The sequence below is a fragment of the Lissotriton helveticus genome, chromosome 11 (assembly GCF_964261635.1).
Source record: "Lissotriton helveticus chromosome 11, aLisHel1.1, whole genome shotgun sequence".
NCBI classification, from domain to species: domain Eukaryota; kingdom Metazoa; phylum Chordata; class Amphibia; order Caudata; family Salamandridae; genus Lissotriton; species Lissotriton helveticus.
Genome location: NC_136072.1, coordinates 323,609,970 through 323,635,993, shown reverse-complemented (window position 1 = coordinate 323,635,993; position 26,024 = coordinate 323,609,970). Strand labels below are relative to the sequence as shown.

Sequence of the window (26,024 nt, the reverse complement as noted above, 5' to 3'; positions counted from 1 at the left end):
TGGCTTGGCGCGTCAAACTGGCGGTCGCACTCTGAGAGTGCTTCGGACCCCTCCGTCATCCGTGCCACGATCCCGCGCCATCAGCCCATTAAATACCATCTCATCTGCTGCTGTGGCCTCCGCCTTGACCCGTGCTGTTCGGCGAGGTGCCTGATACCGTTCTGCCTTCCTGCGGAGTCAACTTCCCTACCTTGGACTTGGGCGCATCTTCACCTAAAATGGTGGTGACTACCCCCTGAAGCTCCTCTGTGCCCTGGTGCCTGGCGTAGGGGTCTACCTGGCAGGACTTGAGGGCCTTGGTGACCTGCCTGGGTTCCCCAGCGGATTCGCCGCTGCCGGGGAGACAGACTGCCGGATCCTTGGGACAAGTCTCTCCCCCCTGCCCGGCCGGGCCTGCTGACGCTGCTGACTCAACTTACAGCGCCAGAGAGGTGATCTTTGAGGATGCGGGCGGCTGAGCAGCATATCGGCCACCGGAGCAGGTGGCGGAGTCCGGGTGCCTGAATCTTTCCTCCGTGAGTGGCCCGGTGCCTATGTCCTGGAGCTCGCCTGGCCGCTGCCAAGGGCCCTGGATGCCTCCGCCGATCCCGGACCGCTCTGGGTGACCTCTGGGGCCTACCTAGAGACCTGATCCTCCCGTGACTGATGCCTCGGCCGGACCTGATCTTGGCTGTTGTCTGGGCAGCCGCTGCATCAACCGGCTCCCGCCCATCCTTTTCCACCTTTGGAGGTGATCGGCTAATCTTGGCCCCTGCTGCTGTTCTGGTAGGTTGCCAGTCCCTGCGGCACCCCCTGGGGGTTCTGGACCTGATGGTGGCCTCGGGGCCTGACTGCCGGCTCATCTGGATTGTTGGGGTGCCCCCCCCCCCTGCTGAAGCTCGAGAAAAGATCTTTTGCACCTGCTGGGGCCGCCGCACCTCTGGTGCCCTCCCATCGGCGCGTAGGTTTGCTACTGAGCCTGCCTGCGGGAGTCGGCCCGGACAGGAGTTGTGGGCGGCGGTCTGCTCTTCCCGCAACTGGCATACGTCGGCGATCAACGAGGTGGGTGCCTGTCCGCTTCTTCGACTGGGGAAACGGGGGGCTGTCAGTGCCATCCTGTGTCCCCCCGCCCTACGCAGTGACCCCCGAGGGCTTTGGTTCTGGACTGCGGCCTCACTCCTCCCCTGAGCCTAGGGTGTCTCCCTCTCCTGGCCTCTGCTCCAGTTCCAAGCACACAGGATTTGACTGTCTGGACTCTCGTTGCTGGCCTCACGGCTCGCGGGGGTACAGTGCATCAGGGGCCGGGGGCCTTTAACAAAGATGCGGTCTCTGCCACATTTGTTGGGCAGTTTGGGGTCCTGGTGATGGGTCCCCTGCCCAGCTCCCAGCTGTGTCCCGGCCCAGGAGTGCCCCACGGGCTAGCAATCATCACCCACTATCGGCCGCACCCATTGAGCAGCGTGGGTCTCTGGTGCTGGCCCGCCGCTCCTCCGTGAACTGGTCGCCTTGATGCCACATCTGCAGAGCCTGGCCCGACCCCGCTGACCCGTCGCCTGGTTTCCCCTGCTTTGACCCAGGAGGAATGTCACAGAGGCTCCCTCCATCTTGCAAAAAACCCAGAGGCGAAACTGGCCGCACTCATCCCCTTGGCCTGGCAACGCCCGCTCCGGGGTTGAATAAGTGGTGTTCCCCCCTGATCCGGCCGTAGTCTTGAGCGGCGGGGGATGGGGTCTCCGGATTGGCTTGACTGGTCCCTCGGGACAGGAGGGCCCCCCCCACGGACGCCTGGGTCCTGCACCTGCGGCGGAAATGGGTCGAGAACGCTCTCCGAAGTCACCGCTCCACAGACCCAAACTAAAATGAACCAATACACCACCACTAATCAGAATCCAGCAGAGGGGGCTACTGGAGGCACCCGCCTCGCCGGGGGAGACCTTTCGACCATCCTGCAGGCTATCAGCACCTCTCAGGCCTCTGTGGAGGGTAAGATTGGCGAGGTACGGGTGGACGTGGCCCTTACCTGCCAGGCCTACGCAATGCCACAGCGAGGATTTCGGAGGCTGAGTTGCGTCTCTCCACGGCTGAGGACGAGCTGGGTCAGTTGAAAACCCATGTGGCCCGCCTACAGACTCAAACCTCGGAGCTACACTGGTGGGCTGAAGATGCGGAGAACCGCTCCCGACAGAACAACTTGCGCCTCATAGGTTTCCTTGAGGGAGTTGAGCAGGGACCGGCGGACACCTTTCTGGAGACTTGGGTGAATTCATGGATATCCAAAGACGCTCTCTATGTGATTTGCAATCGAATGCGCCCACCGCTCCCTGGCGCCCAGGCCTCCTTCCGGGGTGACATCTCGTCCTCTCATCATTAGATTCCTCAATTTCCGGGACAGGGATGCTATCCTTTGTGAGGCGTGGGACCCCTGCTCCCTGAAATATCAAAATAATACAATAATGCTTTTCCCAGTCTACACAAGAGAAGTACAGGCCCAACATGTTACCTACACAGACGTCAAAAAAAACATCCACAACTTGGGACTGCAATATGTTCTTCTCTTTCCGGCCTGTCTGAGTCGTCTTCCAAGGCAAAACAATCTTCTTTGACACCCCACTGGCAGCCTGGACTTGGCTCACGGAGGAGCGACATCTACGGACACGGGCCACTCCCCACCACCTTATAGACACCTCCACGGTCACACTCATCTCCTCCCAAGCTGCTGCAGAAGCACAATCGGTCCCGCAGGAAGTGGGACCGGAGGGGGGGGGGTCCTCACGATCACCGGGCGTTGGGTCCCAGTTGCTGGTCCTCTCTGTGGTTCCTCCTGCTCTTGATGACCACAGCCGAGCCAATTCCCTAATTGATTTAAGCCGTGGCCCAGGGCCGTCTGAGACACTGCGCCCCGTACTATCAGATTCCGATCTATCTAGAAGTCCTCCACTCTGGGGATCCGGGGACGACGCAGGAATCTGATAGTGGAGGCCAACAAGATTAGATTTGAGGCAGAACTCTTTGGTTATTCTTTGCTATTAAGGAGCTGATGACATCCGTCTACATGGAGTGGTCCATCATTGCCACAAACTGCCCTGCTAAATGTTTTAGCTTAGCTCTTTGTTATTACTAATTTCCTTTTCAGGTGACAGACGCTTCAATTTTGGAAGTATAGGGTGGGGGGTGTTTGGTGGGGTTGGGGGTGAGGGGGGGAGTTGCCCTCCGGGCTCTTTTTGTTTCAGCTTTGTTTGAGCTGAAGTTTTTTGTTCTTAATGACAGCCTACTACATGCACGCTCCATCACCACCGATGGAGGGTATACAACCCTGCACAAACAACATCTTCCTATCCTAGCTGCCTTGTGCCGCTTCACCTAGGACCCAGGTTCCCCCAGTCCTTCTCATTCCCGTGCCAGCTATTCCTCAGATGCCCACTCACCGTAGATCCCTCTATGTTATATTGTGGAATGTAAATGGCTTGCTAGACCATACTTCACAGGGCTGACACTTACCTGCAGAGATCCCTGGGCTGCTCACGCTGTTGGTCTCCCTGCCGCCGTGCTCACCAACGCAGAGCGGCCGCCGCAGGGGGAGACTACAGCTCCCAGGCAGCAACACTGCTCCGCCCACTTCCGCCCTGCAACGCGCCCGGAGGCGCTTAAACAACGGACACTCCCTCCGCGTCGCGGACGTGCACGGACGGCGCCGGGCGGAGCCCGGGCAGAGGGCTGGCCGTCTATGGCCGTCAGGGGCTGAAGGAGGCTGGGCTGGGCCACCCCACTAACATCTGCTGGTGATAATGGGTAAGCGCAAGAAAGCCACAAACATGGAGGAGGGTGGGAAGAACGCTAAGGTCCCAAGACACTCTAATTCAATCATGACTTACCTTACATCGGTGGTGGGAGAATTGACTAAGGAAATTGCCAATGCTGAGCTTGAACTGGGTTTGTCTGCCACTTCCTCACCAACCATCATCCCACCCATTCCTCCGGATTTGGGTGATATTACGCCTAATGGCAACCCCCCGGTACCATTAGACCCCGTTGTGACAATCGTCAATCCTTCTTCCATATGCCCCACAGCTAAGGAATCTACCCCCACCTCGCCAGTCAGACAGCCCGAATTAAGGCAGCAGACAATTACCCAACCAACTAGGAGATTGTTGGATAACAAGTTGTTAATGCATGTCCATCAAATTTGCCAAATGACTCTTTGGGGGACAAATTAGAGGACCTTTTTGTTGCCAGGATTGAACCACTACTCGTTGGGATCGCGAAAGACATTGTGGACACATTAAACACTTGCCTAGAAGGATTACTTGGGAAATTTGCATTAATTGATAGACTTGTTAATAACCCCCCACTTCATATGGTTCCACATGACAGTGCGATGCGTCCTGAGGGTGAGGGTCAGAGGAAGGTGACTGAGAGGGGGGACTTGGTACTGGCACCATGTGCGGCTTCGCAACTTGAGAGCAGCGCAGGGGTTACTAATACACTACTCCCAGCCAAGGGCGCACCGCCTCTAACCCTGGAGGGCAGTCACGCCCGCAGCACCAGCTTTGCACTCCCAATCTTGTGAGAGCATCCTATAGTAAATACAAACTTAATTTGCCACCCGAAGCGTCCCCCTTAGTAGCTGTCTTTATTGGGGTCCCCCCATTAAGGGAGGGGGGGTTGAATCTTCCATGGACCTTATTGCTAAAACTAACAAGTGGTGTTCGGACAAATGTTGTGGTAAGAACATTGCAGATGAGATTATTTTTGCAAGGAGGGTGGGTTGGATCGGTAAACAACAGAAATCTACCCAAGGAGATTGTGTGGTTATTAATTTTAGCAGGGTTAACCTAGCGGATAGACTTTTCTGGGATGGCTCTGATGTATCCTTAATGGACCAAATAAGACCTGTCCCGCTGGGTTTCTTCTACCCTCCCCCTGTGTGCACTTCGCAACTTAGAGGCCCTGGGATCAGCAGGTTGGGAGGGCGCCCACCTCTAGGAGAAGGCAGGATTAATACTCACACATTTCCACAACCCCCAAGGTGCCCAACTACCCCATCAACCTGCCAACCCCGTGACCACCAGAACGTCCGGGAGGGTTCGGTGCTGGCCACCGTAAACCGTTTTGCCCCCCTGGCGGGTCTGGAGGACATAGACTGACTAGCAGCCAACCCCACCGGCTCGACAGAGGAGGTAGGGAACCCAATGAATGGTGAAGCTGGGGCATGCAAGCTACTAAGCTGGAACGTGGCAGGAATTAACTCCAAACGCAACGACAAGGAGTGGATTAGTTTCGTCTCTGGGCATAATGTATAAAGTCCTCCTGGTGGGGCTGATTTCCCTTTCAACAATAAGGATGTTGGGAGAGACAATATTGATCTGTCTTAAAGATCCCTTAAGTTCTATGGAAAATAAAATAAGAAGACCTCCCTTAGCTCTACCAGCACGGCTAGGGGTAGCCGCTTTGGCAAAGCTGGTAAACCCATCTAGCCAGAAATTAACAGAAGTGTCCCATGTTTCCTGTAAGGCAATAACCTTAATTTTTATAATTCCTGGAATAGGGACAATAGCGACAATAACATTGCCAGATTAGATGCTGTTTTAATGTCAGTCAGTCAGAATACACACTTCGATTCAGAGTACATATTACTGGGAGATTTTAATCTCCACCCTTGTAAGCTAGGGTGTAGTTCAAATAACATAGAAGGGGGAGAAGGGCCCGAAGGACCCCACTTCGAGCATACTAACCCAGGTGAGGAGCTAGAAGACTTTCTGGCTAATTTCAACCTATATGAACCGGAGGGGGCCCAAGAATAGCTACCTTTACGGGTACCGACCCCGGAACAGTAATTGATTATATTTTTGTAACACCAGGCATCCTAAACAGGGTCATTACCTATTGTACAGTGCCCTCCCATTACAGTGACCACAATCCTGTTTTACTTGAGGTAGCTTGGGGAGATTATATGGGGCCAATCCCGGGGCCAGCTAGATTAGGAAATACTTTGCGCACATCCGACCAGGGTAGAAGACTTAAATGGGCCAAGGTGGTTCCGGAGAACTTTTACGCAGAAGTTTTCCCGAAAATCGAGGCCCAGGTGGCGGTGTGCCAAAATCCAAATGCTCAGGACTGCGAAATTATAGGGGCCTTCGAGACCATATGTGGGCAGGTCTCACAGGATCTTTTGGCAAAACCCAGGAAGGGAGTGTCTAACAAGCAGCGCTGGTTTGACGCTTCCTGCTCGAAAGCACATAAGTCCCTAATGACAGCCTTGAAGAAAGCACCCAGGATAAGGGATGACATTGTACCGTTGAGGAAGAACTACAAGCTAGCCATCCAGACTAGACAAGATAATATCAAACGTGAAACCTGGGAGAGTCTCCTCTCCGTGCCGTCCTGAAGGATAGCAGGCAATTTTGGGAAATAATTAAACAACGATTCTTCTCTGATCAAATTAATGAGGTCACGGACTGTGTCATCTCGGATGACAAATGGCTAGACCACTTTAAAAAGGTGTATGGAGATAATAACACAGCTGGTCAAGAATGCCCCATGGTGGCCCCGGACGCCGCTCCCATCTATTTTTTAAGATCAGAAGTGGAGAAAGCTATCCTGGCCACTACTAAGCCTAAGGCCCCGGGACCTGACGGGGTGCCGGCTGACTTTTTCATACATTCTCCCAAGTTATGGGCGGGGGTTTTGGCCAATGTCTTTACCGCGGTTAATGGCAACCCCATACCGTCCACCTGGTCTATTTCCACCATCGTCCCCATTTTCAAGAAGGGCCAGCGGGACGACCCCGGGTGTTATAGGCCCATATCCCTCTTGGACTCTGCAGTAAAGATCTTAGGCAGAGTAATGTAATGTAATGTATACTTGTAAAGCGCCCTGTTACCTCGTTACGTGGTGTCCTGGCGCTGTATACCGCTGGGGAACCCGTCCTGGCTTTCCCTGTGAGAGGGCACCCCAAGGTGAGGCCAGGCATCCCCGGCGTTGCTGGGGCCGTTGTGGAGATTAAGCAAGCTATTGCCCAGAGTTGCAGAGTGGGACCCATGGTTAGCGTAGGCACCTAAGCGAGAATTATCGAGTCTGCGGACATTGACCCAAGACCCTGCCGCGTCGGGAATTGAACCCTGGTCCCGGACCGACCTCTGCTTCAGGGTCTGCCGCTTCTAACCACTGAGCCACACTTCTCCACTTCTTCTGACCAAACTGAGGGATAACGTAGAGTGTTGTGGAGGGTTGGCCGACATTCAGTACGGGTTTAGAGAGAAGAAGGGAACGGTTGAGCAATGCTCTAACTTACACCTGTTGATCTCAAAATATACGGTGGCCAAGGAGGGGTCCCTGTTCTTAGCATTTATGGACCTCTCCTCGGCCTTCGATTTGGTGAACAGGTCTAAGTTATGGACGACCCTCCTGAAGATGGGGATAGATGAGGCACTGGTCAAGTTCATGGCGTCTCTTCACCAAGAGCTTTTTGCTGCTGTGCGTGTCACTAATGAGGGGAGGTGTACGTCCCGTTTTAAGTCCATGCGGGGGGTCAGGCAGGGCTGCATACTGGCCCCGTTGCTTTTTACCATCTACATTAATGGCTTGGGCGCCTACCTGGAGGATGTTGAGGGCGATGTCCCGCGTGCAGGAGCAGTTAAGATCCCTGCGCTCCTGTCCGCGGACGACGCGGTGCAGATGGCCCGCACTGGCGTCTGCCTGCAACGTCTCCTGGATGCTTTTGGCACATTCATGGACCAGCTGGACTTAAAAATAAACACAAACAAGTCCCATACTATGGTCGTGGGGCGCCAAAGTAGCAAGAGGAAAACTAAAATCTTTGAATGTAAGGGCGAGGTTGTCTCCAGAGTCTCCACGTTCACCTATCTGGGGGTCCTTTTTGACCAGAGAGGATCTTGGGGACCTCAGGTTAGGGCGAAGAGGTTGGCGGTGATTAGATCATCAGCAGCCCTCATGGGTTTTGCGGGCAGGCTGGGCGCTAGGCCTATGGAAGCCCTTCTGAAGATTTATAAAAGTAAATTGGTTGCTTTGGCTTCATATGGTTCACCCCTTTGGGGTTATATAAACTTGGAACCAATTCAGAAGGCGGAAAATAGATTTATACGGACCCTCCTGTCTGTCCCACAGTCTACTCCGACTTTTTCCATACATATGGAGGTGGGCTTAGATTTCCTCACTGACGGGCTGAACATGGCACCCCTGATCTTTTGGCTAAAGACCTGGCTTAACGAAGAACTGCCCCTCAACCACAAGATCATGGCTGATGTCTTGTCTTTGGACCACTTTAAAAGGGTGCCATGGTTGGCCTATCTGATGAAGGCGTTCTCAGATTTGGGACGACCAGAACTCTTCACATCCCCCCGGGACATCAAGACCCAGGATATTGACCTGATTAAGAAGCAATTCATGGGTAGGGCAAGAGCAAGTCGTGAGGAAAAGGAACTAGTGAAACCGGCAGTGAGGAGACATTATCTGCTTGTAAATTCATTTGCTCTAGCACCTTATCTTGGTTTAGTTACAATCCCATTTCATAGGTTTCTCCTGACTAAGTTTAGGTTTAATTTGTTACATTTTTATTTGGGCAATTTTAAAGCGTGGGAAAAACCTGAATTAGCCCCTCCCTGTTGTTGTGATCACTTTTCTACCCAAGATACCATGCACTTTGTTATGTTTTGTGGGTTTTATTTAGAGCCAAGGAAAAAATATCTGTTCCCTGTTTTAAAGGAGGCTGGCTTCACACAAGTGAGACCAGCCCTGCTCTACCTACAATCATTGAACAACATACGCATCACATTCTGTATGGCTAATTTCTTGGTGGCAGCAGTTAGAACTAAAAAAACACATCAGAACAATGGGCCCCTTTACAACTGCGTTAATTATTGCACTTGATCTTTGAGTAAACACTAGATGAACCTAATTTGTCTTCTTAATAATTATATGTATGCTCTGATTTGTATGATATTGTAAATAGATTTTTTTATTATATTTTAAACTGTATGAAATGTTTTTATCTCTTTGTATGATTTTTAACTAAATCGAATAAAGATATTTTGACTGACTGACATATCAAACATGCAGCAGTCCTCAAAAGCACCCAACGCCATGCACCCGACGTGCTCCTCCTTCAAGAGACACACCTCCTGGGAACCAACTGCTACTTTCTTGCCCGATACGGGTTCGACAGGGTATGGCACTCGGGTTTCGCATGAGGCTCTTGGGGGGGTGGCCATCCTAACCCGGAGAGGTCTTCCCTTCACCTCAGTACACGTGACGACCAACATGCAAGGCCGCTACGTGGCCATGTCGGGTAGGCTTGAAAGGACCGCTCCTCAACCTACTATCAACATACATTCCTCCTGCCACACTTCCCTCTACTCTCCATCACCTTACAGAGGTAATATCCCCTCTGCCCCAGAGTCAGACAATAATTGGGGGCAACTTCATTGCAGTTATGCAGCCGTCCCTTGATAGAATGGGTGGCCTCTCCTCATCGCGCCTAGCCTGTTCTAAAAGGCTGTCAGACTGGTCAACTGCCCTTGGTCTGTGTGACGCCTGGAGGATTTGGAATCCCTGAGGGAGACAGTACACTCACAGTTCGGCGGCCCACCATACCCACTACCGCATTGATTTGATCCTCCTGCCTGCCACCGACTGCCAACAGGTCTCTGGCGTCTCTTTTCTCTTCCGTGGAATCTCGCACCACTCTGCCATTTCCCTCCGCTTGAGAAGTACCACTGATGGTGTGCGTACGGTTTGGCAGATAAACTCATGGTTCTTACAAGACCCGGAGATCAAGGACGCGCTTGCAGTAGAAGTGAGACACTATTTTCTTGTCAACCAAGGCTCGGTCCCTTCTCCGGGCACACTGTGGGAGGCCGGTAAGGCTACCTTATGTGGTGAGGCCAGGGGTCTGGCCCACACTAAATGGCCGGCGCAGACTGCTCGCCTGACCCAGCTTGAGGCACAGGCCACGCGGCTGGAGTTGACCCTTGTGGACACAGATGACGCTCACCCCGCTAGACAGCTTTCGGCGATCCAGGAAGAGATCCGCCAGATCTCCCCAGACTCTGCCAAGATGCTGTGGCGCTACTCTGTGGCCTGTGTCTACGGGTGGGGCGACAAGAATGGAATGCTGCTTCACAACTTGGTCTCCTACCCCAAGGCCAACAGAATTATCCCTGAAATCTGTTACGCTGCAGGTACACACCAGTGTACCTCGCGGGCTGTTGCTCAAGCCTTTGCGGGCTACTATGCCCAACTCTACTCAGCCCGGCCCCCTGGGGCCTCTTCGGTTGACCTGCTGCAGCGAGCAGAGGTCCAGCTACCCTGCCTTGCTCAGGCCTAATCGACAGATCTTGACCTTCCCTTTACCCAGAAGAGATACATGGGGCTATCTGCCTATTGCACTCTGGGAAGACACCAGGGCCAGACGGCTTCCTGCAGGAATACTACGTGACATGTCGAGACTTACTGGTGCCCCACTTGGGCGACCTCTTCCAGCATGTGGTTGAGACGGGCTCTTTCCCCTCAGGAACTGATGTGGCCACTATTGTGGTCATTCCAAAGACCCAGCCACCTTCTCTCTCCTGTGCGGACTACCGCCCAATTTCTCTCATTTCCACAGAAATTAAAAACTTCGCCACTGCCCTGGCTCAACGTCTTCGTCCCTTGTAACATGAATTGATCCACCCTGATCAATGTGGCTTTATGCCTGCGTGCGGCACTCGGCACTGCATACGTCACCTACACCTTGCCCTGGCTCATCGCCATCTACTCACTCCATACCTGGCCCCCTAACTCATTGATTTTTTGAAGGCCTTTAACACGGTGGATTGGAGCTACTTGGAGGACGTTCTCATCACAATGGGTTTCGGCCCCCCATTTTAGGCACCTCATCTGGGTCCTGTACTCGAAGCCCAAAGCTTCTCGGAGGCGTTTACAATCTGAAGAGGCACGCGGGAGGGGTGCCCTCTCTCGCTGCTCTTATTTGCACTGGCGAAAGAGCCCCTGGCCTTCCTCATATGTAACGATCCCCAAATCCGAGGGTGGTCCTGTGACCCCCACCAGGTAGATAAAAATGCCCTATAAGCGGACAATGTCTTGGCCGACCCGGAGAACTCCGGCCCACGCTGTCTGAAGGTGCTCCAGACCTTTGAGAAAGTCTCGGGCCTGCGGCTCAATCCGGCGAAGTCCACTCTGATCCCCCTCCATCCCTCAAGAGCCTGCTTTGACTGGCAATCTAATATCCCCTTACAGAGACAATCGCTTAAATATCTTGGGATCTGGGTGACTCTGCTTCCGAAGTTGGAGTGGGCTCTCAACCTAACACCCCTGGTCACGAAAGCCAGAGCCAACCTTAAGCGTTGGCAATCCGTCCCACTCAACCCCCTTGGAAGAGGGGCACTTTTTAACCCCTTCGCTGCTAGGCCTTTTCCCCTCCTGTGCTAAGCCTTTTTTTGGCTATTTGAAGTAGTGCGTGCTTAGCCCCCTGTAACTTTTTGACCACATAAGGTATCCACGCCAATTTTGCATCCTTTTCTTCCAACATCCTGGGGATTCTAAAGGTACCCAGGGTTTGTGGATTCCCTTGGAGGGGTCCCAGAAATTAAGCAAAATACAGTAAAATGTTTGGTTTATTCCGAAAAATGAGAAACGGCCTGCAAATGAAAGCCTCTGGGTTTTTCCCTGCAAATGTTATCAAAAAAGGGTTTGTGGGGCTGAAATCACCATTTTCCCAGCTTTTAGGGAATGACAGTCTTCTGTCAGAGAACCAACATTTTTCACAACGTTTTGGCAGTTTTCTGGGACATAGCCTGTTTTTGCTATTTTTAGTGCTTCCAACCTCTTTCCAGTTAATGGTAAAAATGAGTATGAAAGCAACAATGGATCCTGGAAAGCTATACATTTTGGAAAAGTAGACAAAATTCTGAATTCAGAAAGGAGTCATTGGTCTAAATCCATGAAGGTCTCTTTATTGAAACTAACAGTTAAATATAGGAAAAATTGAAAATTAGTTGAAAAAAAACAGCATTTTGTGTCAACGTTTTCACCTGTAACTTCTTATAATTATGACAGCTGTTTGAAAGCAATATACCGTTACATTTGCTGGACCTTCCTGGTTGTGGGGATATATAGGACGTGTAGGTTCACCAAGAACCTGACGAAACCAGAGCCAAAACCTGTGCATCAACTTGCAATGGTATTTTGTTACGTACCCGGTTTAGAGCAATTATTCTTTGAAAATGTATACATGGAAAAATTGGTATGAAAGACACCTATGTATTTCTGAAATGGGTACAAATTATAGAGTTTAGAAACAGTACATATTTGCACATTTTCAAAATTGGGAATACTCTTACTAGCATGAGAATTATAGGTCATTTTTCAAAATGACTGCTTTTTTACACAATGTGTTTCATTTGGAAGTGAGAAATGCATGAAAACTCAATAGGTAATAGTTGATTTACAAATCTGAATTACCCTAAGTCTCCCGATAAAAATGGTACCTCACTTGTGTGGGTCGGCCTAGTGCCTGCGACAGGAAACGGCGCAAAACGCAACGTGGTCGCACCTCAATTTTGCAGTGAAAAATGACCGTTTTTTGGCAAAGTGCCTACCTGTAGTTTTTTAACCCTAGCTCTGCCGGCACCTAGGGAAACCTAGCAAACCTATACATTTTTGAAAACTAGACACCCAGGGAAACTCAGAATGGGGTGACTCGACTGCCTCCCACCAGGTTCTGTTACCCAGAATCCCTTGCAAACCTAAAAAATATCCAAAAAAACACATTTCCTCACATTTCTGTGGTGGAATGTTCTGGAATCTGCGTGGATCAACAAATTTCCACCCACCCCGCGTTCCCCAAAGTCTTCTGAGAAAAATGGTACCTCACTTGCGTGGGTCAGCCTAGTGCCTGCGACAGGAACCGGCGCAAAACTCAACGTGGTCGCACCTCAATTTCGCAGTGAAAAACGACCCTTTTTTGGGAAAAGTGCCTAGCTGTAGTTTTTGAACCCTAGTTCTGCCGGCACCTAGGGAAACCTAGAAAACCTATACATTTGTGAAAACTAGACACCCAGGGGAATTCAGGATGGGGTGACGTGACTGCCTTCCACCAGGTTCTGTTACCCAGAATCACTTGCAAACCTAAAAAATTTACCAAAAAACACATTTTCCTCACATTTCTGTGGTGGAAAGTTCTGGAATCTGAGTAGATCCACAAATTTCCTCCCACCCAGCGTTCCCCCAGGTCCCCCGATAAAAATGCTACCTCACTTGCGTGGGTGGGTCAAGGACCCGCAACAGGCAAGGGCCCAAAACCTAATGAGGTGACATCAAAATTACCTAGCACAAACCAACCTGGTTTTGCAAGGGGGTTCCCATCAGTTTTTGGCCCGGGGCTCGGCGGCCATCTAGGGAAACCTACCTAACCCACACATTTCTGGAAACTAGACACCCGGGGGAGTCCAGCGAGGTATGGCTTGCGTGGGTCCCTCATCATTCTCCTACCCAGAATCCACTGCAAACCTCAAATTTCGCTAAAAAATTCACTTTTGTGCTGGCACGGAGATCCCACGCAAAAATGTATGGGAAAAGTGTTTTTTTTACTTAAATTTGAGGTTTGCAGGGAATTCTGGGTAGGAAAACGTTGGGGGACCCACACTTGCCATACCTCACTGGACTCTCCCGGGTGTCTAGTTTTCAGAAATGTTTGGGTTTGGTAGTTTCCCAAGATGGCCGCTGAGCCCGGGGCAAAAAACTCAGATGACCCCCCCCCCCCCAAAAAAAACCAGGTAGTTTTACTATAGGTAATGTTAAAGTCTCCACCGTACGATTTGGGCCTTTTCCTGTTGCAGCCACTATGCCTACCCACGCAAGTGAGATACCATTTTCATCGGGAGACCTGGGAGAACGCTGGGTGGGAGGAAATTTGAGGATCCACGCAGATTCCACAACTTTACCACACAGAAATGTGGGGTAAAAAGTGAATTATTTAGCAAAATTTAAGGTTTGCAGTGGATTCTGGGTAGAAGAATGATGAGGGACCCACGCAAGCCATACCTCGCTGCACTCCCCCGGGTGTCTAGTTTCCAGAAATGTGTGGGTTAGGTAGGTTTCCCTAGATGGCCGTCGAGCCCCGTGGCAAAAACTCATGGGAACCCCCTTTCAAAACCAGGTTGGTTTGTGATAGGTAATTTTGAAGTCGCCTTACTACGTTTTGGACCCTTGCCTGTCGCGGGTACTTGGGCCTTCCACACAAGTGAGGCCCCATTTTTATCGGGAGACCTGGGGGAACGCTGGGTGGGAGGAAATTTGTGTGAGCCCAGTTAAGCCACGCTTTCCCACAGAAAAATGTGTCAGAAAAAGGATTTTTTCAGCTAAAATTGAGGTTTGCAATGGATTCTGGGTAAGGAAACGTTGGGGGATCCGCGCAAGCCATACCTCCTTGAAAGCCCCCAGGTGTCTAGTTTTCAGAAGTGTGTGGGTTTGATAGGTTTCCCTAGATGTCCGCTGAGCACAGGACCAAAAACCCAGGTGACCTCCATTGCAAAACCAAATTGTTTTGACTTAATTATGTTTTCAGTTCTACAGCGTGAGAGTTTTGGGACAATATTGCATGGAAATTGTGACAGACATTTTCAAGTTTGCAGGACATTGTGGATAAAAAAATAACTTAGAATTCACAAGAGAGACATCACCATATACTCTCATGGTTTAACAATAATATCTACATTTAGTACGTTATTTATAGCTGTAATGTACCCCTTAACAGAGTTACTCAAAAGTCAAACATTCCAGCACAGCTATCTATTCCTCAAACCCACACACATACTTTTTGGATTTGGCACGAAGGCGAGTGATGGTTCAGTACATAAAATTTTATTAACAAGATATTTCACAGAAATGAAATGCTCAGTCAATAAATAAATGCATAAAAACCGAACCAGTGACTCGCAACTCGTGAGCTGTAAAGCCACGACAAGGCACCAACCGTTTTACAGGCCATTCACGCACCTTTCATACCTGATACTCACCAGACCATTTACACCATCCGGGAGCAAAAGCAACACATTACAACATTCACAAAAAGGGACAAGGTACACCCTGCTTCAGAAAGAGAAAAAAGACCAATATTACTGAACAGCCATCTAATCCGCAAGCACACACACACACATACTGGTTGGATTTGGCACGTGGGTGAGTGATGATTCAGTATATACAATTGTATTAGCAAGTTATTTCACAAAAATGAAATGCACTGCTAATAATTGAAAGTATGAGAAACTGAACCATTGACTCACAGCTCGTGAGCTGTAAAGCCACGTCAAGGCACCAACCTCTTTACAGGCCATTCATACACCTTTCATACGTGACACATACAAAACATTCACACCGCCAGCCGCGGGCCCATCACATTACAACACTCACACCAGCAGATAGCGCCATTCAAGGGCCCATCACTTTCACACGCCCACATTCCTGACACAGCAACTACACAAAGTGATGGACTACGTGGAGTGTCGCTCAGTTAGCAGTGTGTGTAGTGACCAACAGAAAGTAACTACTCGCACACCGCCAGCCGAGCGCCAGTCCACCCACACCACCATCCAAGCACCAGGCCACGCACACCGCCAGCCAAGCGCCACTCCACGCACACCGCCAGCCAAGCCCCACTCCACGCACACCGCCAGCCAAGCGCCACTCCACGCACACCGCCAGCCAAGCGCCACTCCACACACACACACACCGCCAGCCAAGCGCCACACCATGCACACCGCCATTACATTTTGAATTTTTTTTACAAAACAAACACAAACAAATTGCAAATAGATTCAAATCTAGTAACACAAAATCTGTAATAAATACATTGCACAAATGCCAACCTTAAAACAGAATACAAATTTAAAAAAACACAGACCAGCAGTTCATTTTACCATTCATAGATACTCCCAAACATTATTTTGTGTGTGGTAAGCTCTATAACAAGCAGGCACACACAGCCCAGGGTTAGAAGGACACCCAGGGCAGAAAAGACGAGTCTCCTTCCGCAAACCTCTTCGCCAACAGACTCTACATCTCCTAGTGGGAAAGTCTTTTGTAGATGTTGGGGGAATGTAATCAGGAAAGTGGCAATCTTTCAATCGAGCCACATCCTCCACCACTCCAAATCTAGGAACACTTACTTGTTCCACAACAACAAGGCTAGATATCCGAGTGCTGAAACTGAAGAAATGTCAACTTGGATGCAGGAGAACACTCCTTGAACATAATAAAAACATTGAAAGTTGCTAAGTTGAAAAAATGGATGGCCAACTTCTTATACCAAACATAAGCCTTCCGAATAGCAGTGTAAGGTTCCAACCTCTGATCTACTCTGTCAACACCACCCAAGTGCTTATTGTAGTCCAGAATGCACACAGGTTTGTGCACATCAGCAACCTGACCCCAAACAGGCACAGGTGAAGTACTCTCATCATTGATGGTAGTCCGCATGTACACATCCCTCCTGTCCACAAATTTCACAGCTAGTAGTTCTTCACTACGCAAGGAACTGCAATGACCCCTCTGAAGTTTCTTGCAAACAAGCTCCTTCGGAAAACCTTTGCTGTTAGAGTGGATAGTGCCACATGCAAAAGTGTCCACTTTAAACAATTGCACAGCAGTGTAGAAGTTATCAAGGTACAAATGGTGGCCTCTGTTGAACAATCTTCTAGCAAGATCCCACACAATTTTCTCTGACACTCCAAAAGTGGATGGACAACCAGGGGGGTCAATAGTGGAATCTCTACCAGTATACACACGAAAATGTAAAATATATCCTGTCTTACTCTCAGACAACATATACAGTTTAATTCCTTAGCTTGCCCTCTTGCTAGGGATGTACTGCCTAAAAACCAAACGACCCTTGAACAAAATCAAAGACTCATCAATAGATATTTCTTTCCCTGGAATGTAAATCTCTGAAAAATGATCAACAAAGCAACCAAGAACTGGTCGAATCTTAAAAAGACGGTCACAGTCAGGGTGACTACGTGGCAACGCGAAAGAATTATCCACAAAATGCAGCATGTGTAGCAAAAGTAAATACCGATCACGAGTCATAACTGCTGGAAATATGGCTATTGCCATCAAGGGACTGGAAGACCAATATGAAGCCAGGTTCGGCTTCCTTACCAAACCCATCAATAAAGTCAAACCCGAAAACTTCTTCAGCTCTTCCAGATTTGTGGGAGTCCACCGGGTAGTGGGGGCTGTTGTCCCTCAAAAACTGTTCAGCATACAAATTAGTCTGCTCAACAATCTCACCCAAAAATACATCATCCATAAATAACTGAAAATACTGTATAGGCAAAAAAATAATCACAATCCACTCTACACCCTGCATCACCGCTAAAGGCAGGCAACACCGGATGCACCATGTTAGGATCAACCCAGAGTCCAGCACTTCCAGTAGGAAGACTAGTAGCCTCAGGCTGCAATCTAGAAGCCTCTTGCACCATCGGCACAGCAGTATCCTCCTCTAAAACAGGCCCTTCATCTGCACTGAGAGAACCTTCATCATCCGATGATTCCATGTGGAGAGAAAACTCACTACCAGAATCTTCCCCTCCCTCCTCTCCCTCAGACGCACTGTCAGTGTCATAATCCGGCTCAGAGGAAGATTCAAGAAGCATACCAACCACCTGCTGAGCAGTCATTCTACGGCTAGCCATAATGATTACTAATAAAGGTAACTTGTCACACTAGTCAACAACAACAATCACTATGTAAAATAAGCAATGAACAAAAGTCACCTTTATCAAAAATACCTATACACTGCAAAGCAAAACCAATCACTTGCCAGAAGAAGCTAAACTCACCACCACGTACTCTGCACAGACACAGTATGGATCAACAATATCCCACTAAAAAAGAAAGAGAAAAAAAATACACATAAGACAATGCAAAACACATCAGAAAGATTTTCATGCACAAAACACTAACTAAATGCCACTGACACCTCTTATAAACAAAATATTACATTGCAATATTACTAATTTGGAGCACATACAACAAAAATGTTTTTCTTACCTAAAAAATGCAACTGCACAAAACTGCAGAGGAACCACTGTCGATACCGCAAACAGGAATCAAAAGCTTTAGACTAGATTTAAAAAGAAGAAAAGATTAGAATCACATATACAAAAATTGCAACAGTCCAACCTGCCTAGCTAAGGGGTAGGTGGGCCTAACACTATAACATCAATAGGGGAGCAACCCTTTCCCTTGAGGCCACCCCCACTAAGACCAAAATAAAATAAAAACTGGTGTCTAGTGGCTTCTGCCCCCCTTGGGGACAGATAGGACTAAACAAATACTGCTACTCTGCCACTCAAAGAGGGCAGAAAAGGCCACAATAATCCTCCCATAAAGGGGAACGACCCATGTCCAAGGGGCAAATCCCCAACATAAAAATAAACCCTGGTGCCCTAGTGGCCCTACAAAAAATAAACCAACAGAACTGCCCTTCAAGGTGATACCAAAGGGGATGATGGACGGGGCGCATGAGCAAATCTAACACTCACCCCCAGTCAACTGATATTGGTTTAATCCATCATCATTGTTTAGCTCACTTCACCAACCCAGTCCAGACATGGCCATATGCAAATCAGACTGACCCTGTGCGCTTTGATTGCCCTAAGTTGGCAGACGTGGCGTCCTTGCTCACTTTGCCACTGAACTCAAGCTAACCTGGCTGATAACGGCTGATTAGCCAGTAACCGGTCCCATTATGGTTGTTTCCGGGCCAGGGAAGATATGGCTTGGCAGTTCGGGCTGGACTGCTCCCATGAGGCATAGGGTCAGACTAATTTGCGTATGGCCATTTCTGAACTGGGGTGCTGGAGTGACCTACAACCTAACATGATGGGCATACCAAGAAGGCAAGGCAAAATAAATGTAGCAAAAAAGGGTAGTGACCTTTGCCAAAGGGGCCACTCCCCACTACACTTATACAATTGGCACAGTGTGTCAAATAAATTATTACAACTTTTAATTTGCCCCACCAAGGGGGCAAACAAAGCAAAAAGGATGGCCCCCAAAAGGAAGCGACCCTTACCTAAGGGGACGATACCCAAAACAAAAACAAAAAATGTGGGCTTCCTAAAATGGCTCCCAAGGGGAGTGACCCTTGCCCAAGGGGCCACTCCCCAGTACATCCAAAATTTGTAAATAAACTTGCCCCCCCCCCCCCCCCCCCCCTCGTGAACAACGGCCCTACTATCTTAGACTCCCTGCGAACCTGCTGGTAGGGCTGGTTGGGTCCCCTGGAGGAAGCAGACTAGCGAGAAACCCTTATGGCTCCCAAAACTCTGACAACCTCTCCTAAATTACGTCTCATCCAACTTTATTACCTCCACACGGCATATCTCACCCACGCGCCCTTACACAGGGCAAGACTAAGCCCCTTCCCAGAATGTACACAATGTGGCCACGTCCCGGACGATTTTTACTACATGGTCTGGCTGTGCCCTGGTCCAGCTCCATTCTGGTCGGGTGTGGAATCAGAGCTCACACAGACCCTGGGGTGGCAGGTCCCTCTTGATCCTATGCGCCTTCTTCTGGGAGTATTTGATTGCCTGGACGGCTCTAGAGCCGACAAACACTTCTTGGGCACTGTGGTGGCAGTCGCCAAGTGAGATATCGCAGCGGCCTGGACACAGGCCAAACCCCCTACCATACGTAATTGGCGACGGGGGGTGGACTGGTGCGCGGCCCACGAGGAACCCCTCCTCTAGGCCCTGGGGTGTCCTGAGAAGTTTGAAAAGGTGTGGTGCAAGTGGCTAAATCTACTGTTTTGAGTTATGTATTCTATTTCTCACCTATATCGCTACATTGTTTTTTTTACAGGGGGTGGCTTGATCGAGGGCCTTACATTTAGGCCTGGTCTCCTGTTGTTTGCCGGTGATGGACTTTGGTTTATTGTGCATTTACATGCTGTCTTTGTAAGTCTTGGTTTTTTTCAAATGCAAATAAATTTGATTATCAAAAAAAAAATAGGCGGTGTACCCTCCCCAAGGAAGGGACCCATAGGTCCCAACCTGTACCTACCTGAAACGCCCCTAATTTTAGTATTTAGGAGCAACCCAGAGAAAGAAGGACCGAAGAGCCGTGCTGAAGGAGAGGACACCAACTAAATTGGCCCCAGCCCTACCGGCCTGTCCCGACCTCGACCTGCTCCAATTGAATCGCTGTGTGTCCTTCAGCCTGCAACCCCTCAGAACCCGTAGGACCTGCCTTGCCTTCCCTACAAAGACTTTGTCTGCTGTGAGCACCGGACTTGCTCAAGAACTAGACTCTGGCTCCTGCCAATTCCGCGAGTATGCACCACTCTGCACACGATACCCATGAACAGAATTTGAGTGGCCCAACACCACAAGGAGGTCTCCCTGGCTATCCTGACCTACCTCAAGTCTCCCGATGATGCCTACAGCCTCTATATGGTGTATCCCCCTGACTCGACTGGAGCCAGTAAGGAAAACCAGATGACTCAAGAAAACCCCTGCACCCGATGCTCCACGGCCTTGGGTGGCCCAACCAATGGTGTCCAGGCAGCCCCCAGTTTCCCAATTTACCTCTCCAACCAGTGTTCGCCTCCAGAAGATCTTCGTGCCTGAGCCTGCAGGGTTTGCTGTGACCGGAGACTCCCCATTGAAACCATTGGGTACCCAACGCCAGTCTAGCAACCTACACCCGGCCGCCACTGTGGGTACCCCTTGTGTGCTAACTTGGATTCCCTTTTTTCCCTACATCCAAGTGGCATGCCCTTGAAAGCCACCAACCGGAGGCCCCCTATCCCCCCTTGCATTACATTGGGCCTCAATACTCTGCACACGGCCGCCATAGTGCTGCTGAGGGTGCTTTCCGAGTGCATTCTTGACCCTGGGGGAACCCTTGTTCTAACCCCAGAACCCCCTAAGGGCAGTTTAGTCAGTGCTCGGAGCATTTTACTTATTAATTCGCAGCAAAACAGTGCTCATTCCCACAGACAGCGTGGCTTCAAAAACACAGGGGCAAGCAGTCTCCATAGTTGTCTCCAGCTGCCAAAAGAGGATATACTAATTCCAAAGATGGCCTGCAAACCCACAAGGGCTTCTTATTCCATCAAATGGAAGCAATTTGCCTTCTACTGCTCTAGTCTACATAAATCAACCTTAGAAGCCTTGTTGCAAAATATCTGTTACTTGTTACTCCTACATAAGGCAAGCTTAGCCTGCACTTCAGTCAGGATACATATGACCACTATGGCAGCTTACTTGCAAAATCAACAACACCAGTCAATATTCAAAATACCAGTAGTCAGAGCCATTTTGGAAAGCTTCAAAAGAAGAATTCCACATAGAGTATCATCCCTCTCCTCGTGGGATCTCAGCATGTTTTTTTCACCTGGCTCAGGTGGAAACCACAGGAGCTCTTGGACACTTCAGTTTATTTCATGGAAGGTTACTTTCCTCATTGCTATCACTTTTCTTTTCTTTATATTGTTAGTAAACTGCATATTCTGGGAAACCAGGAGCCATTTACTTGATTGGTTTGTCTTTAGGGCAAATCTGTGTATTCTGCCTAAGATAGTCTTCCTCGTTCCATGTCAATGAAACCTTTGATATTCATACTTTTCACCCAATCTGTTTGTTTTGGGAAGCACCCTGCACACTTTAGGTTTCAAAAGAGCATTTATGTTACATATTGCCATACTAAATCCTTTAGAATTACCAAAACACTTTTGGTAGCTTTCGACAAGCCCCACTTAGGGAAACTCATTTCCCGAACGGGCCTCAATAGACTGATTTTCAAGTTTATTTATTTGCTATGCTAAGGTCTATACACATTAGGCTCTGTGCTTAAGGTACTTTCCGCTTGGTAAAAAAAGGGAGGTGTTATGGCGTCTTACGTAATATCCCACTTGTAATCACATGTAAAGCTGCAATGTGGTGTACTCCGCTAACTTTAATCAAACATTGGGTGGATATTCATGTCTGTTAAGAAGCACAGGAGCGGCAAACTACTTAAAACTTTGTTTCAAATGGCTTTTGCTACAACTCACGAGCCACCACCTTAGAGAGAAGCGCACAATTTTTTAGTCTTTGCAAAGCAGAGTAGGCCACTGTTTTAGTCTTAATAAAGCATGTGATCTACAGCAGCACACACTGCATATGCAAAATGTAACTGTAACAAACAGTTTGCAGCTTGGTAGTGCTGTAGAATCACTTGTTGCCCCAGATGCGTGTTCATGGTATGACATTTTTAAAATTAATTTCCTTCTAAAAATCTTTTTATATTCTACCATATTATGTCTTGCTTTGCATTCTTACTATTACTTACTGTCACCTGTCTGGGAAAACACAATCTGAGTTGGGATCTGTCCTACTGCATTTTGGGTTTCAGGACAGGGTATCAAGTCTCGAAACCAAAACCTCTACTTCAAAGATAACCTGTAACATCTTTGCTCAACACTAGATAGGAGTGTGCAGAGAATGTGACTCTACAGCACTACAAACTGTAAACTGTTTGTTACAGGTAAGTAATATTTTCCTTCTCCTGGGTGCCTGTATCCAGTGAATAGCACTAGTGCTCATTACATATGTTGCTCCTGGTCTGCCTTGTGAAGCTTTACTTTGTCTGTCTATAGCCGTCTCATGTGACGTCTCTAGTGCACTTCTCATTCACACTTGCATAATTCCTAAATACCATTTACTATGACTGTTTATCTCCTGGGCTTGCCTGTGAGTTAATCCTGATAACTCATATAATTTACTTAGGCTGGCTGTGCAGCTGGGCCACTTACTGTCATATTGACTGACTGCCTTGACATGCCTTGAGCAGGTGTTCAATCTCTCTTTGGAGGAATCTAATGACATGCACTCAATCAGCCATGGGCACTTTCTCATTCCTCTTCCCTTCTTTAGACCCAGGATGCAATGACCTAAGATGTGAAACAGTACACATTCTGTCCAAACAAAAATATTAAGATTAATCTAATGCCTAAAGTGGCATACGTTTTGAGAGCAAGGAAGAGATTCATTGAATGTACTCTCAATCTTTAAAGTTTTGCACAAAACTAAATAAAAGGAAAACACAATGAATGGATTATATGAAATGCATTAAGAGGAACAAGTTTACCAAAACAAGCCTGTAATGTACATCAGTATAACTTACGATAATAAATGCAGTCTGCATGTATAGTCCCAAAAACAAAGCACTTGCTTGGTAGTTTAGCTTCTGATGTTCAGTACTCCTACCCTCCCTAGTGGGATTTAAATGTGCTTGTATAGAGTTGCTTCTTCTCACAGAACACTTTTTTGTATGTGATTTAACAGAAGGAATCTGTGTATGTTTTTAGTGGTAGGTCCAGTTATGTCCTGAAGGCGTCTTTCCAAGGGAAACAGGGGTTTAAATGGTTGGCACACAACCAGGAGAACCTTGCCATAAAGAAATGTATTGTCTACTTAAGAGGTCATTAATCCCAAAGAATGACTAGACATAATTAGGCGTGGTAAGCTTTAACTCACCTTGAAGACCTGGATCTTTACACGCGGTCAATTGAAAATGTTTCCCTAGTTAAATTTAATTGGACCTAAAAAAAAATTGAATTTAAGTGTTACACCTGTCACTAGGGAGTACACAGGCCATTGTTGAGTAATAATAACACTATCATTCTACAATAAGTAAATAAATGTAAAAAACTAACGTGTGTAAAACTAACTTTGTGTAAAGCAGTTTGATCTGGTCTACAACAAAGTGTGTACATTTCTTAGTTGAGTATAAACTGAAGAATAGTTGCGACATGACTGCCTCTGTGATCTATACAAATTATTCCTTTATCCCTTTCCTGGAATACATTTGGTGTAAGGTAAGATAAGGGCACCACTGCAATTGAATACTGTTTCAACCAAGCCCTTCACCCACGCTGTAGGGTGCAACTACTCTGGTAATGCAGTTGGGTGTCTGATCAGGGGTACAAAGTGCTATATAAATGCAGTCGCTATACAATATCACTGTTGCACATAGCCGCCATTAACCAGTTTTTTTTATATTCTTGCCTTGTGACATCCTTTTGCAACACAGGAGAGCCTCATTGATGCCAGCGAGGACAGCCAGCTAGAAGCAGCTATCCAGGCCTCTTTGCAAGAGACTCATTTTGATTCCACCATGGTTTCCAAGCTTGAGAAATGCTCCGATGACGAGTCTGAGTCTGAGCCCTTTTCAGGGAGCGAGGAGTTCATCTCAGTGTGTGGCTCGGATGATGATGAGGTAGAGCCAGAAATACCCAGCAGTAAGGCACGAAAGTCTCCTCACAAGGACATGAGTCATTGGAAAGATGGAATTCGGCCGCCTCAGGCATCAGCTTTTTTAAAGACTGATCCTCATCCTTCTCCTCATACTGCTTGTGTGGCTCCAAACCATATTGGGTCCTCTGGTAGGGAAAGAGAAAACTCTGAAGAGCCTGAAAAGCTTAATGGTTCTGGAGATGGGATCGAAGCAAACGGTGAGTAAAAATACCAACCTTTTCCTTTGACTTAAATGAATGACTTCTGTCCAGCATATTTTGTCAGGTCTCCTTTCACCTACATGTCCTTATGAATCTAATATGTGTCCCCTGAACTGCGTTAACCGATATGTATTCAGCAGGATGCATATCAACTATGTTTTTAATGTTACTTGACATTGGGGTAGAAACTTGAAATCCAAAAAAATAACTCACTATACTTTCTCTTATTGCCCCTGTCCACATTCCCTAACATAAGACTAACTGCATGAGCCTATGGTCAGCAGTTCTGCATCTGTTGGATGTTCTCTTAACACTTTGGCAGTAATCTGAGGGACACAGTTCGAAAACAGTCTCTCCAAAATCATTCGGATTTTTCCCCCTTGTATCTTCAGTCCCTTTATGTCTAGGCCTTTTGCTTTATTCTGATTTCATTTCTTTTTAGTTCTGCATAATCTTACGTTTTTGTGACCTTTCTGATGTGTACAATTTTTATCAGGGTAGAGCTCAGTTATAATGGCTTCCGCAGGATTTGGTTCCCAAGCACATGATTCTTTAGCCACATTGCACATATAGACAGATGTGGCTTGCCCTAGCATGAGACCAGCGGAAGGAGCTTCTTTTTTTGCTTCCTCTCTACTGTAGTTTTATGAAACTCCTTGGGGCCCATGTCTATAATTTCCACCTTCAGCTGGCAATGATGTTCCTATGGCTAGAAAATGACTGGAAGCCTTTTTGAGTAATGCACAATGAGATACTAAGAAAATGTTAGGGATGGGTGTCCTCTTGGGTGACCATAAGTGCAATTTGTTACACTTGCAGTAGGCCTTGTGTGTTGGGCACTAAACCATTACTCTGACTCCAATGCAGTTAGTGTTATCTGAGCAGTATTCTGGTTAAGTGCGGACATTTACCATTAGATTCACCAGTACTCATGCACACTAACTGGATACCCTTGTGACTCCTTTTGTACACTTGAATATATAGTTATTGTGATGTTGAGCAGTCAGTTAAGTGGTTACTTTATGTGGGGGAATGAGTTAGAAATTAAAATATAGTGTGGTGCATTCCATAACAATCAAGCTTGATTGCAAACAGCGCTATAGTTAAAAAAAAAAAAAAAATAATACATTTGTTGCTGGCCTTAACGCAGCTAGGTAAGTCGTACCATGTTTTGCTCCTGCTTCCAAGCAGGAAAACATAGGAAAATCCACCATTTACCTCTGCCACGTAACCCATGCGTTCTTAAAGGGTTAGTAGGTGCTCCTCCGTTAGTCAATGATCCGTGTCAAAGTCTTCACCTTAGTGGGTTACATGGCCTTTTGTTTTGTTGCAAGCCATCTTCTTGGGATCTGTTGTGGAAGCTGAAATGGTGCAGCCTGGCCTTTGGTTTGGAGGTCCTCAACATAGGTAACTGTGGTGTTTAATCATCTGTTTGACTCTATGGTTGTCCTTCAGAAATCATTTACATCTTGGATCAGTCTGGCGATTACTACACCCAGATGATGGGGCAGTCATTAAC

The 26,024-nt window shown here is 48.1% G+C and overlaps 1 protein-coding gene across 1 annotated transcript in view; it reads left to right on the top strand.

The window, feature by feature from the left end:
• UBXN7 (UBX domain protein 7) overlaps nucleotides 1-26,024 on the top strand; it is a 701,503-nt gene that overhangs the window by 577,731 nt on the left and 97,748 nt on the right. The window contains exon 9 of the mRNA XM_078665644.1: nucleotides 24,082-24,502. Coding sequence (XP_078521770.1) covers nucleotides 24,082-24,502 — 421 coding nt within the window. The remainder of the gene's footprint in view (nucleotides 1-24,081; nucleotides 24,503-26,024) is intronic.